The sequence below is a fragment of the Heloderma suspectum genome, chromosome 4, assembly GCF_057233095.1.
Source record: "Heloderma suspectum isolate Gila_16-S chromosome 4, 16-S_ref, whole genome shotgun sequence".
In the NCBI taxonomy this organism is placed as follows: Eukaryota; Metazoa; Chordata; class Lepidosauria; order Squamata; family Helodermatidae; genus Heloderma; species Heloderma suspectum.
In genome coordinates this window covers 14,783,732-14,796,991 of record NC_139461.1, presented here as the reverse complement: position 1 = coordinate 14,796,991, position 13,260 = coordinate 14,783,732, and the positions used below count along the sequence as shown (strand labels likewise).

General features: G+C 49.8%; 1 protein-coding gene across 1 annotated transcript in view; it reads right to left on the bottom strand.

The window, feature by feature from the left end:
* The window catches only part of COL22A1 (collagen type XXII alpha 1 chain), a 224,738-nt gene that overhangs the window by 13,320 nt on the left and 198,158 nt on the right, over window positions 1-13,260 (bottom strand). Inside the window, exons 56-57 of the mRNA XM_084847960.1 lie at window positions 6,840-6,884; window positions 783-962 (exon numbers count right to left, since the gene is read on the bottom strand). Coding sequence (XP_084704086.1) covers window positions 783-962; window positions 6,840-6,884 — 225 coding nt within the window. The remainder of the gene's footprint in view (window positions 1-782; window positions 963-6,839; window positions 6,885-13,260) is intronic.

Sequence of the window (13,260 nt, the reverse complement as noted above, 5' to 3'; positions counted from 1 at the left end):
AGAGCGCAGGACAGGAAGGCCTGGCGTGCTATGGTCCATGGGGTCATGAAGAGCCGGACATGACTGAACGACTGAAAAACAGCAACAAAGGCATGATCCCTGGCATGGTGTACCACTATAGTTCCCTGAGGAAGAGGTCTTCCCACTCCATTCCCTGGGGTGAGGGTGGGGTTCACCCCAGCATATAACTCTGCCCCTTGGTCTACTACTCTCCCCTTGTTTCAAAGTTCAGCATAACATTGCAAAGCTATGTGCTGGTTAGGGGAGCCTGTCCCTAGTGGCTCAAGATGTTACTGCAAATATTGGGGGCCTCTTCTGTAACCAAACTGGTGAACACCACACCACTACCACCCCCCCACATGCACATAATCGAGAGGGGGAAGAGAACACACTCTAGAGCTTGACTTGGCAAATGTAAGTTAACAGCCCAGTTTCAGCCACATGGACACATTCAAATGATTTAAAAGGAATGAATGAGTTCTTAAATAAAATAACCCTTAGTATGTATGTCAAATTTCAGGTGTCTCGGTTTCTTGGTGCTATGGCACTGATGGATGGACAGATACCCATCTTCTTTTATTATGTATAAATGGCTTGTGTGACTCATTTGAATACTTGATAGAATTTGATGGTTGCCGTAATATTTGATAGCTGCCATACAATAGCTTTAAATATTTTGTTGTCTTTCGTAGCTGATATGCAAAGGTTAAAAAAAAAAAAACTGTTCTAAATGTGTGCACTTTTTAAAAAAACCTTCTAAAATTTAGTTTCCCTAGACTTACCCTGGGCCCAGGAAAGCCAGGCTGTCCTGGAGGACCAGGGGGCCCACCCTGTCCCGTGTCTCCTGATGGTCCTGGTTGACCCATTAATCCAGTGTGTCCTTTGCGACCAGGAATTCCAGGATCACCAGGTGGGCCCTTCTCTCCTGCTGGGCCTTTTTCACCATTTGTGCCAGGATCTCCCTGTTGGACAAATCAGCATAATGAGTGCACAGATTGGAACAGACATTGCTTCTGAGTCTCATGAAGGGTGATGGGTACTAAGGAAACAGCCATAGAAGGCATGGATGTGCCTGATCTTGTCTGATCTTGGAATCTAAGCAGGGTCAGTCCTGGATGGGAGACCACCTGGGAATCAGGCTTCCTGCACTGAGCAGGGGGTTGGACTCGATGGTCTTCTAGGTCCCTTCCAACGATGGACACTTGTGAATAAGGTAGGGATGTCAGAGAATTCTGCCACAGATCTCGGTGAGGCTGAATGCCAGTGCATTCGGCCCCCCGAACTCCATGGCGGAATGGCCTGCCACCCCCCTGCCCCCCACGGATCCCCCCCGGGATGAGACTTACCTGGGGCGGATTTTCCGCACAGCGGCGGCTCCAGCAGCGGCTTCAGCAGCGGCGGCGGCTGATCTTCCAAACGGCTGCTGCCACCGCCATTTGCAGTCTGTTTCCCCCCCCCCCATTCGTGATAGGCTACGTAAAGATTTACGTAGCCTATCACGTCTGGCTTAAAAAAAAAACGTGTATGCAAATGGCGGCGGCTATGGCCACCGCCATTTGCGTTCCTTATTTTTGGCCGTCTTAGTCTATGTAAATATTTATGTAGACTAAGATGGCGAAAATAAGGGGAACACAAATACCGTAGCGAACACTATTTGCGTTCCCCCTTATTTTCGCCATCTTAGTCTACGTAAATATTTACGTAGACTAAGACGGCCAAAAATAAGGAATGCAAATGGCGGCGGCCGTCGCCGCCGCCATTTGCGTACGCGTTTGTTTTTGGTTTTTTTAAGCCAGACGTGATAGGCTACGTAAGTCTTTACGTAGCCTATCACGGCTGACTACAGGGACGCAAACGGCAGTGGGTACAGCCGCCGCCATTTGCGTCCCCGCTAGCCAGTGGCCGGATGTCTGGCTGCTGGCGGAGCCTGCCGGCGGCTCCACAGAATCCCCACGGAGCGGAGCCGGCCAGCCACGATTCCGTGGGGGAGGCGCGGAGAGCCTCCACTCCCGGCGAGGATTCCGGGGGGAGGGGGGAGCACCTCCCCCACACAGCGGAACCCAGCGGAGCCTGGTAAGGGGGCTAGAACCTTATCATAACCTTATCCCTAGAATAAGGTTATGACATTGGTCCATTAGATTCAATATAGAACATTAAAGAGGAGATGTCAGAGAAATCCGTTGGGGGGTGGTGGAGTTCAATGAAATTGTGTAGGCTTGGACCGCTGGACTATGTATCAGTTCTCTCTGCTGTGCCTGACTTGGTCGGCAGCAATCCAGGTTCCGCAGAAGCTTTACAGGAATTCTGCGCATTTGGGGGAAGGTTCTACGCTCTGCACAAATTTCTGAGCAATTTGCACAAATTAAAGCTGCATTTGCATTATTTGTGCAAATTAGGCTGTCTTTTATGCAAATTTGGTCATAATTTGCACAAGGTCTGCCATAATTTGTGCAAATTGCTCAGAAATTTGTGCAAATTCCAGAACCTTCCAAAAATGCACAAAAAGTTCCTGGAAGTCAGGGAACAGCCCATAACGTGGCTTGCAGACACAAAGACAGCCATATATTCTGCAGAACTCCATTGAGCCAAAAAAGAAATGCATTTCCCAGTGACAGACATCCCTAATTTAAAGAGGCTGCAACTGCAAAAGCCTCTAGTGGGAGGAAAGGCGCCCATCTTGCCCAAAGGTCCTTTGCAGCTCACATTAAGGCCTTTTTTTTTTAACCCATGCAACCTGTTTACCTCAAACATGGCCAAGACAGATCTCCTCACTATGTGAAACTCAGTTGACAGCCAGGGATCTGAGAGGCTTGCAAGTAGCTGTCACGTTCCCTTGATCCCCTCCTTCCTCATGCACACACACAAGAAAAAAGGCTTCAGCCTCACATCTTTAATTCACTATCAATCAGGTTCCTTGCAGATGCAAATCCTCAAAGACTCTCAGGCTACAACGGAATACAGCTGCTTCATATATTTACGAATAGCTACAGGGGATCCAAACGGGAGCTATGACATTGCCTGCAGTTTGAAACAAGAACTTGCTGGCTAGAATAACTTAGGGAGGGATGCCCCACCCTTCCAGTGATGCTCCCCTTCGTTGAACCTCACGCATAGCCAACTGGGTCGAATGTCTGAGCTCCACCTCTACCTTTTTCCTCTTTGCTCTGCACTGCAGTCTAGCATCCCTCAGGTCACACCCTGCACACCCACCCTGTGGGTTCTCATGGAGGAGGGAAGGGGAGGTGGCTTCAGGCCCAGCCATCTCTGTGTTAGCATCCTGAGAAGCATGCCTATCCATAACTGAACTCACTCGGGAAGATGCCCCCCCCGGTTCTGGGTGTTCCTATTCTGAGTCTGAACTGCTAACTATCTCCATACACTCAGAAATAGGGATGTACGAAAATTCTGCCACGGATCTCGGGGAGGCCGAATGCAAGCGCATTTGGCCCCCTGAAATCGGTGGTGGAATGGCCCGCCCCCCCCCCCAGGATGAGACTTACCTTGGGCGGATCTTCCTGGTGGCGGCAGCTCCAGCGGCAGCTCCGGCGGCAGTTCAGTGGTGGCGGATGCGGCAGCCGGTCTTCTGACCGGCTGCCGCCGCCGCCATTTCCAGTTAAAAAACAAAAACACAAAACCGTGATAGGCTATGTAAAGATTTACGTAGCCTACCACGGCTAGGTATTTTAAAAAACCTGATAGGCTACATAAATATTTATGTAGCCTATCATGGCTGACTTTAAAAAAAAAAAAAAAAAGCACGTACGCAAATGGCGGTGGCCGTGGCCGCCGCCATTTGCGTAAGCGCGTTTTGTTTTTGTTTTTTTAAGTCAGCCATGATAGGCTATTAAACATTTACATAGCCTATCATGGCTGACTGCAGGGACGCAAACGGAGGCGGCTATGGCCGCTGCGATTTGCATCCCTGCTAGCCAGCGGCCAGATGTCCAGCTGCTGGCAGAGCAGAATCACTGAGGAGCACAGCCTGCCAGCCAGGAACGGAGCGCCTCCCACTCCGGCGAGGATTCTGGGGGGAGGGACGGAACGCCTCCCCCCCAACCATAAACATAATTCGTGAAAGGTAAGTACCTTTTGTACATCCCTACTCAGTATTAATCCTGACAGTAGCGATGTATGTAGGGATGTTGGAGAATTCCGTAGGGATGTCAGAGAATTCCGCCATGGATCTCGGTGAGGCCGAATGCCAGTGCATTCGGCCCCCCAAACTCGGTGGTGGAATGGCCTGCCCCCCCCCGCGGATCCCCCTGGGATGAGACTTACCTAAGGTGGATGTTCTGGACGGCGGTGGCTCCAGCAGTGGCTTCGGCGGAGGCAGCGGCAGTGGCTTGTCTTCCGACTGGCTGTTGCCGCCACCACCATTTGCAATCTTTCCCCCCCGATTCGTGATAGGCTACGTAAAGACTTACGTAGCCTATCACGCCTGGCTTAAATAAAAAAAACAACGCGTACGCAAATGGCGGCAGCTACGGCCCCCGCCGTTTGCATTCCCTATTTTTGGTCATCTTAGTCTACGTAAGACTACGTAAGACTACACTATTTGCATTCCCCCTTATTTTCGCTGTCTTAGTCTACGTAAATATTTATATAGACTAAGACGACCAAAAATAAGGAACGCAAATGGCGGCGGCCGTAGCAGCCGCCATTTGCGTATGCATTTTTTTTTTAAGCCAGATGTGATAGGCTACGTAAGTCTTTACGTAGCCTATCACATCTTGTTAAAAAAAAACAACCCCCCCCCGACAAGACTGCAAATGGCGGCGGCAGCAGTCGGTCGGAAGACCAGCTGCCGCGGTTGCCGCCACCACTGCCCGGAAGATTCGCCCCAGGTAAGTCTCGTCCCAGGGGGGGATTCGTAGGGCGGGCGGGGGGCAGGCCGTTCCGCCACAGATTTCGGGGGGCCAAATGCACTGGCATTCGGCCTTACCGAGATCTGTGGCGGAATTCTCTGCCATACCTAGAGAATTCCGCCATGGACTCCAGTGAGGCTGGATTCTAAAGAACCCGGAGACCATGGCGGAATGGAGCAATCCCCCCTGCCACCCCGTGAAACTTCCCCAGGATGGATATTACCTGTTGTAGGCCATCCGCTGCCCTTGCCTTCTGCCACGAATGGCGGCCCCACTCTGTGGCCGCCATTTCCCTCACTACATTAGCCGTGATAGGCTACATAAGTATTTACGTAGCCTATCATGGCAAAGAGCAAGGATGCAAATAGCATCCGCTACACCATTTGCGTCCCTGTTCTTTTCATGATAGGCTATGTAAATATATGTAACCTATCATGGCAACGCAGGGCAGCTGCACTATGGCAGCTGTCATTTGCAGCCGCAGGCCAGCATTGGATGGAGGTCTGGCTGCGGGCGGAACTGGCTGGCGGCTCCGTGGACTCACCGCAGAGCGGAGCCAGCAGGGGAGGATTCCAGGGGGAGGGACGGATTGCCTCCCCCCCCACTGCAGACTCCCCAGAATGGAACCAGGTAAGGGATTTGTACATCCCTGGAAATGTGTCAGAATGAGCTTAGAGGTAGAATTCGGAGAACCTCAATGAGCACACTTTTTGCTGATTCACACATCCCTACTTGCAAGGCATCACTGACTGTCAACCCGGGTAGGGGAGGGGGGAAGCGGTGTCCAAATTCAGATTGGCACAGAAATGTAATGTGCCACAGCAGTTCTTGATTTTTTAGCGAATTTCTGAGACAACACAATGTGTGATGTGCAGTGGGGGTGGAGGCAGTTGCCCATCTCTGGGTACTGTAGAGCTAATGACATATTAAAGAAAGTCTGTTGGCAGTATTACCTAGCCCACCACTAGGGGTGAACGAAAGTCACTTACCTTTTCTCGCAGCTTTTTCGTGGTGGGGGGGAGCGCTTCGCTGCTCCCCCCGCAAATTCCAGGCTGGGGGGGGAGGCTTCCCGCCTCGCCCGGCCGAAATTCAGGCCGGGGAGGAGGCTTCCCGCCTCGCCCGGCCGCGAACATGAAAGTAAAAAAAAAAAACGTCCCCTGATAGGCTACGTGACGATTCACGTAGCCTATCACGGCTAGATCTGGAAAGTCAGCCGTGATAGGCTACGTGAATCGTCACGTAGCCTATCACGGGTGACTTTAAAAAAAAAAAAAAGCGCGTACACGAATGGCGGCCCCCATAGGGAGCCGCCATTCGCGTTCCTTATTTAGTTGCTGTAGTCTACGTCAATGTTTACATAGACTATGGCGAAAATAAGGGCAACGCAAATAGCATTGCCCTTATTTTCGCCGTAGTCTATGTAAACATTGACGTAGACTACAGCGACCAAATAAGGAAGGGGAATGGCGGCTCCCTATGGGGGCCGCCATTATCCGTACACACTTTTTTTTTTTTTTAAGTCACCCGTGATAGGCTACGTGACGATTCACGTAGCCTATCACGGCTGACTTTGCAAATCTTGCCGTGATAGGCTACGTGAATCGTCACGTAGCCTATCAGGGGACGTTTTTTTTTTTTCTTTCATTGCAATGGCGGGGGCGGCAGCCGGTCGACAGACCGGCTGCCGCTCCTGCCCCGCTCGAACACCGGACGAACCGCCAGCCGGACCCGCCGCCGGGAGGGACATTCAGGGAAGGTAAGTCCCGTCTCGGGGGGGGGGGCGGGGGGCGGGGGGGCGGAGGATTTCTCCCCGAAACTTGTTCAGGGGGCCGAACACGTTGGCGCTCGGCCCCCCGAAGTTTCGGGGAGAAATTCTCCGCCATCCCTACCCACCACTGTCCCTTGTCTACTTTGCTTAAAACTCTTGGACATCAAGGCTGTACACACTGACATTTATGAAGTTCTCCAACTTACTCTGTCACCTTTGGTTCCAAGTTCACCTGGTTTCCCTGGAGTGCCCTGCAACAAGGAAATAAGAGGTCTGAACTAAGAAGAGCCAGCTATAGAATGAACTAGTGACAGCATGTGGCTTCTTTTCAAAATGTCCTTCTCTCTTATATAAACTATAGCACACAAAACAATCCATTTATACTGCATGCGCATATGTCCACACCAGGAAAATGGCCAATGCATTAACCAGTGTTGTTTGGCAGCCTTTGATTTCCCTTGCACAACATCTCCTGGATTGTGATGAACCAAGTTTGTGCAACGGGCTATGCATGCCAGAGTGCATTCTTCTGCATACAGCCACAACCATACTTGAGGGCATTTTGTTCTAGTTTCACACCTGAAAACTAAAGGAACATGGCCCAAATCCAATGGATCATTAACCAAAGAAATCTCTGTGCTAGCAGAGCTCCACTGTCTTTTCCTGTTGAACAAGCAGTTACACAAGTGGTTGTACAGGCATTAGTGGACCACGTCATAAAGGTAGGATCTGCAAGCAGTTGCACACATGGAATTTTAATTGGATTCTCCCCTTGCACATAATTCAGAACTTGGTTTCCACTAGTGCAATGTCATTTGCCTCCGTCATAGATCACTGCCTTGTTGTGGCGAAGGGGCTTGCGTAACTCAGTGAAGCCATAAGCTATGCCATGTAGGGCCACCCAAGAAGGAGAGGTCATGGTGGAGAGTTCTGACAAAATGTGGTCCACTGGAGAAGGAAATGGCAATTGGCAACCCACTCCAGTATTCTTGCCAAGAAAACCCCATGGAACGTATCACAAGGCTAAAAGATATGACGCCAGAAGATGAGCCCCTCAGGTCGGAAGGTGTCCAATATACTACTGAGGAAGAGCAGAGGGAATTTCCAAGTAGCGCTAGAAAGTGAAGCGGCTGGGCCAAAGCCGAAAGGACACTCAGCTGCAGATGTGTATGGTGGTGAAAAGAAAGTCTGATGCTGTAAAGAACAATATTGTTTAGGAACCTGGAATGCAAGATCAATGAATCAAGGTATCGACATCTTGGGAATCAGCGAACTAAAATGGACAAGCATGGGCGAATTTAATTCAGGTGACCATCATATCATACTGTGGGCAAGAATCCCGTAGAAGAAATGGAGTAGCACTCATAGTCAACAAAGGGTGGGAAAAGCAGTACTGGGGTACAATCTCAAAAACGATAGAATGATCTCAAGTGCGAATCCAAGGCAAACCATTCAACATCACAGTAATTCAAGTCTGTGCCCCAACCACTGAGGCCAAAGAAGCTGAGGTTGATCGGTTCTATGAAGACCTCCAACACCTTCTAGAACTAACACCAAAAAAAGATGTCCTTTTCATCATAGAGGATTGGAATGCCAAAGTAGGAAGTCAAGAAATCACCGGAATAACAGGCAGGCATGGCCTTGGTGTACAAAATGAAGCAGGACAAAGGCTAATAGAGTTTTGCCAAGAGAACACACTGATCATAGCAAACACTCTTTTCCAACAGCACAAGAGGCGACTCTATACATGGACATCACCAGATGGTCAATATCGAACTCAGATTGATTATGTCCTTTGCAGCCAAAGATGGAGAAGCTCTAAACAGTCAGTAAAAACAAGACCTGGAGCGGACTGTGTCTCAGATCATGAGCTGCTGGTTGCAAAATTTCGGCTTAAATTGAAGAACGTAGGGAAAACCACTAAACCATTCAGGTATGACCTAAATCATATCCCTTATGAATATACAGTGGAGGTGAGGAATAGATTTAAGGGATTAGACCTGACAGACGGAGTGCCTGAGGAACTATGGATGGAGGTCCGTAATGTTGTTCAGGAGGCAGCAACTCAATCCATCCCAAAGAAAAAGAAATGCAAGAAAGCAAAGTCTGATGAGGCTTTACAGGTAGCTGAGGAAAGAAGGGAAACGAAAAGCAAGGGAGAAAAGGGAAGATAACTGAATGCAGAGTTCCAGAGAATAGCAAGGAGAGACAAGAAGGCCTTCTTAAATGAACAATGCAAAGAAATCGAGGAAAACAATAGAATGGAAAACACTAGAGATCTTTTCAAGAAAATCGGAGATCTCAAGGGAACGTTTTGTGCAAAGATGGGCATGATAAAGATCAAAGAAGGCAGGGCCTAACAGAAACTAGGGGTGGACGAAACTCACTTACCTGTCGTCGAAGCTTGTTCGCGGTGGGGGGGAGGTGCTTCGCTGCTCCCCCCGCGAAGTTCAGGCCAGGGGGGGAGGCTTCCCGCCTCGTCCCGGCCGAAATTCAGGCCAGGGGGGAGCCTTCCCGCCTCGCCTGGCCGAAATTCAGGCCGGGGAGGAGGCTTCCCGCCTCGCCCGGCTGCAAACTCTTTTTTTTTTTTTTAAACGCCCCTGTGATAGGCTACGTGACGATTAACGTAGCCTATCACGGCTAGATCTGCAAAGTCAGCTGTGATAGGCTACGTAAATCGTCATGTAGCCTATCACGGGTAACTTAAAAAAAAAAAAAAAGCGCGTACGCTAATGGCGGCCCCCATAGGGAGCCGCCATTCACGTTCCTTATTTGGTCGCTGTAGTCTACGTAAATCTTTACGTAGACTACGGCGACCAAATAAGGAACGGGAATGGCGGCTCCCTATCGGGGCCTCCATTAGCCGTACGAGCTTTTTTTTTTTTTTAAAGTCACCCGTGATAGGCTACGTGATGATTTACGTAGCCTATCACGGCTGACTTTGCAAATCTAGCCATGATAGGCTACGTTAATCATCACGTAGCCTATCATGGGGGCATTTTTTTTTTCTTTTATTGCAATGGCGGCAGCGGTAGCTGGTCAAAAGACCGGCTGCCGCCCCCGCCCCGCACGAACACCCGCCAAACCGCTGGCCGGACCCGCCGCCAGGAGGGACATTCGGCAAAGGTAAGTCCCGTCCCGGGGGGTGTGTGGGGGGCGGGGGGGCAGAGAATTTCTCCCCAAAACTTGTTTGGGGGGCCGAACACATTGGCGCTCGGCCCCCCGAAGTTTCGGGGAGAAATTCTCCGCCATCCCTAACAGAAACAGATGAGATTAAGAAGAGGTGGCAAGAATACACAGAAGAACTATACAGGAAAGATTTGAATGTCCCTGATAGCCATGATCGTGCGGTCACTGACCTTGAGCCAGACATCCTAGAGAGTGAAGTCAAGTGGGGGTTAGGAAGCATTACTAACAACAAAGCTAGCGGAGATGACAGTCTTCCAGCCGAGCTATTTAAAATCCTAAAAGATGATGCTGTTAAAGTGCTGCATTCAATATGCCAACAAATCTGGAACACTCAACAGTGGCCACAAGACTGGAAAAGGTCAGTTTACATTCCAATTCCAAAGAAGGGCAATGCCAAAGAGTGTTCAAACTACCGTACAATTGCACTCATTTCACATGCCAGCAAGGTGATGCTCAAAATCCTACAAGCTAGGCTTCAGCAGTATGTGAAGCAAGAACTACTGGAAGAACAAACTGGGTTTCAAAGTGGCAGCGGAAGTAGAGATCAGAACATTCGCTGGATCATGGAGAAAGCAAGAGAATTCCAAAAAAAGTCTATTTCTGCTTCATTGACTACGCTAAAGCCTTTGATTGTGTGGATCACAACAAACTGTGGCAAATTCTTAAAGAGATGGGAGTACCAGACCGCCTAACCTGTCTCCTGAGAAACCTATACAAGGGTCAAGAAGGAACAGTAAGAACCAGACATGGAACAACCGATTGGTTCAAAATTGGGAAAGGAGTACGACAAGGCTGCATATTGTCGCCCTAATTATTTAACTTATATGCAGAGTAGATCATGAGAAATGCCGGGTTTAGGGATGTACGAAAATTCCACCACAGATCTTGGGGAGGCCAAATGCCAGCGCATTCGGCCCCCTGAAATCGGAGGCGGAACGGCCCCCCCCGCCCCTCCCAGGACGAGACTTACCTTAGGTGGATCTTCCTGGCAGCGGCAGCTCCGGCGGTGGTTTGGCGGCGCCGGCAGCGGCAGCCGGTCTTCCGACCGGCTGCCGCCATTTCCAGTTAAAAAAAACCACAAAAAAAGTGATAGGCTACGTAAAGATTTACGTAGCCTATCACGGCTGGGTTTTAAAAAAAAACGTGATAGGCTACGTAAATCTTTACGTAGCCTATCACGGCTGACTTTTAAAAACAAAAACAAAAACAAAAACGTGCGTACGCAAATGGTGGCGGCCATGGCCGCCGCCATTTGCGTTCCTTATTTTGGCACGTCTTAGTCTACATAAACATTTATGTAGAGTAAGACGGCAAAAATAAGGGGTATGCAGATAGCGTAGACGCTACGCTATTTGCGTTCGCCTTATTTTCGCCGTCTTAGTCTACGTAAATATTTACGTAGACTAAGACGTGCCAAAATAAGGAACGCAAATGGCAAATGTGCATACGCACATGTGTGTGTGTGTGTTTTAAGTCAGCCATGATAGGCTACGTAAACATTTACGTAGGCTATCATGGCTGAATGCAGGGACGCAAACGGCGGCGGCTACGGCCACCACCATTTGCGTCGCTGCTAGCCAGCGGCCGGATGTCCGGCTGCTGGCAGAGCCGGCTGGCGGCTCCGCAGAATCGCTGCGGAGCACAGCCGGCCGGCCAGGATTCCGGGGGGGGGGGGGAGGAACAGAGCGCCCCCCCGGCGAGGACTCTGGGGGGAGGGACGGAACGCCTCCCCCCCAGCCATAAACATAATTCGCGAAAGGTGAGTACCTTTCGTACATCCCTAGCCGGGTTGGATGAATCACAGGTCGGAATTAAGATTGCCGGGAGAATTATCAACAACGTCAGATACGCAGATGATACCACCCTAATGGCAGAAAGTGAAGAGGATCTAAAGAGCCTCTCGTTGAGGGTGAAAGAGGAGAGTGCAAAAGCTGGTTTGAAACTCAGCATTAAAAAAACTAAGATCATGGCATCTGGCCCCATCACTTCCTGGCATATGGAAGGGGAAGAAATGGAAGCAGTGACAGATTTTACTTTCTTGGGCTCCAAGATCACCACAGACGGTGACTGTAGCCATGAAATTAAAAGACGCTTGCTCCTTGGGAGGAAAGCTATGGCAAACCTAGACAGCACCCGTGATAGGCTACGTGACGATTGACGTAGCCTATCACGGCTGACTTTGCAGATCTAGCCGTGATAGGCTACGTTAATCGTCACGTAGCCTATCAGGGGGCGTTTTTTTTTCTTTTATTGCAATGGCGGCGGCGGCAGCCGGTCGAAAGACCGGCTGCCGCTCCCACCCCGCTCGAACACCCGCCGAACCGCCAGCCGGACCCGCCGCCAGGAGGGACATTCGGCAAAGGTAAGTCCCGTCCCAGGGGGTGCGGGGGAGGTGCGGAGGATTTCTCCCGAAACTTGTTCGGGGGGCCGAACACGTTGGTGCTCGGCCCCCCGAAGTTTCGGGGAGAAATTCTCCGCCATCTCTAATTACAAACAGGCTTTTCAACTGGCCATTACTTTTACTTCTACAGCAACCACAGAGTGTGTTTATATATGTTCCGTATAAGCTTCACAGAACAAATGTTATTATGGTTACCAATGTTTAAACACTGTAAACTATGTACAATCCAGCAATTTGCCTTGTCATTGGGCATAGTACATCCCTCCCCACCAAATGTATTTATTGTTATGGAAAGGCTTCTAGCTTCCCTCAGAATTCCTAAAAAAATGTTTTCTCTGAGGAGAAACTCAAATCTTTACTCTGATTTCTGTTTGAGGGAATAGTCCTTGGAATGCCCTAATTTAGCTCCTGCATGCAAGTGATGATGTAACAGAAGTGTCACCCTGACCAATGAGGGAACAAGCCTGAAGCAGAGAGAGAAACAACTTTGGAGGATTCTGAAAACATTGGGGAACTGAGAAGCTGTTGGAAGAGAACTGGGAAGGTATGTCTGCTAGAGTAAAAGCTGAAGATGGAAAAACATGGTGAGGAAGGAGGAGCAAGAGATAGGTTTGGAAACAGGACAATAGAGCTGATCAGCGGGTAACTTGATACGGGTAACTGGGACCAGATGCAAGGAATTGGAGTGACAGGCAGTAGCTTTTGTTTGATGTTGGCTGGAGGACTTTTTATAGGGCTGGGCCAAACGTTCTCAGTTAAGAACTTCAGGCCATATGCCACAGGGGGGAGAGGATGAAGCAAAATAGGGTGCTGAAACTACCTCCCCTCTTTTGCATTCATAGTGGGAGCAAATCTCAAACGCTGGGGCAAAACTCAACAATGTTCTCCTTGGCTCATCTGGGCTGACAGCCACCATTTTGTCTCCTTCAGAATGCCCTGGAATGATGCTGCATCATGACTTAATGCCAGTCCAGGGGATTTGGGGGGACAGAAAATGGCAGCCACCAGCCCACAATAGCTCCAATGGGTTCTGTGTT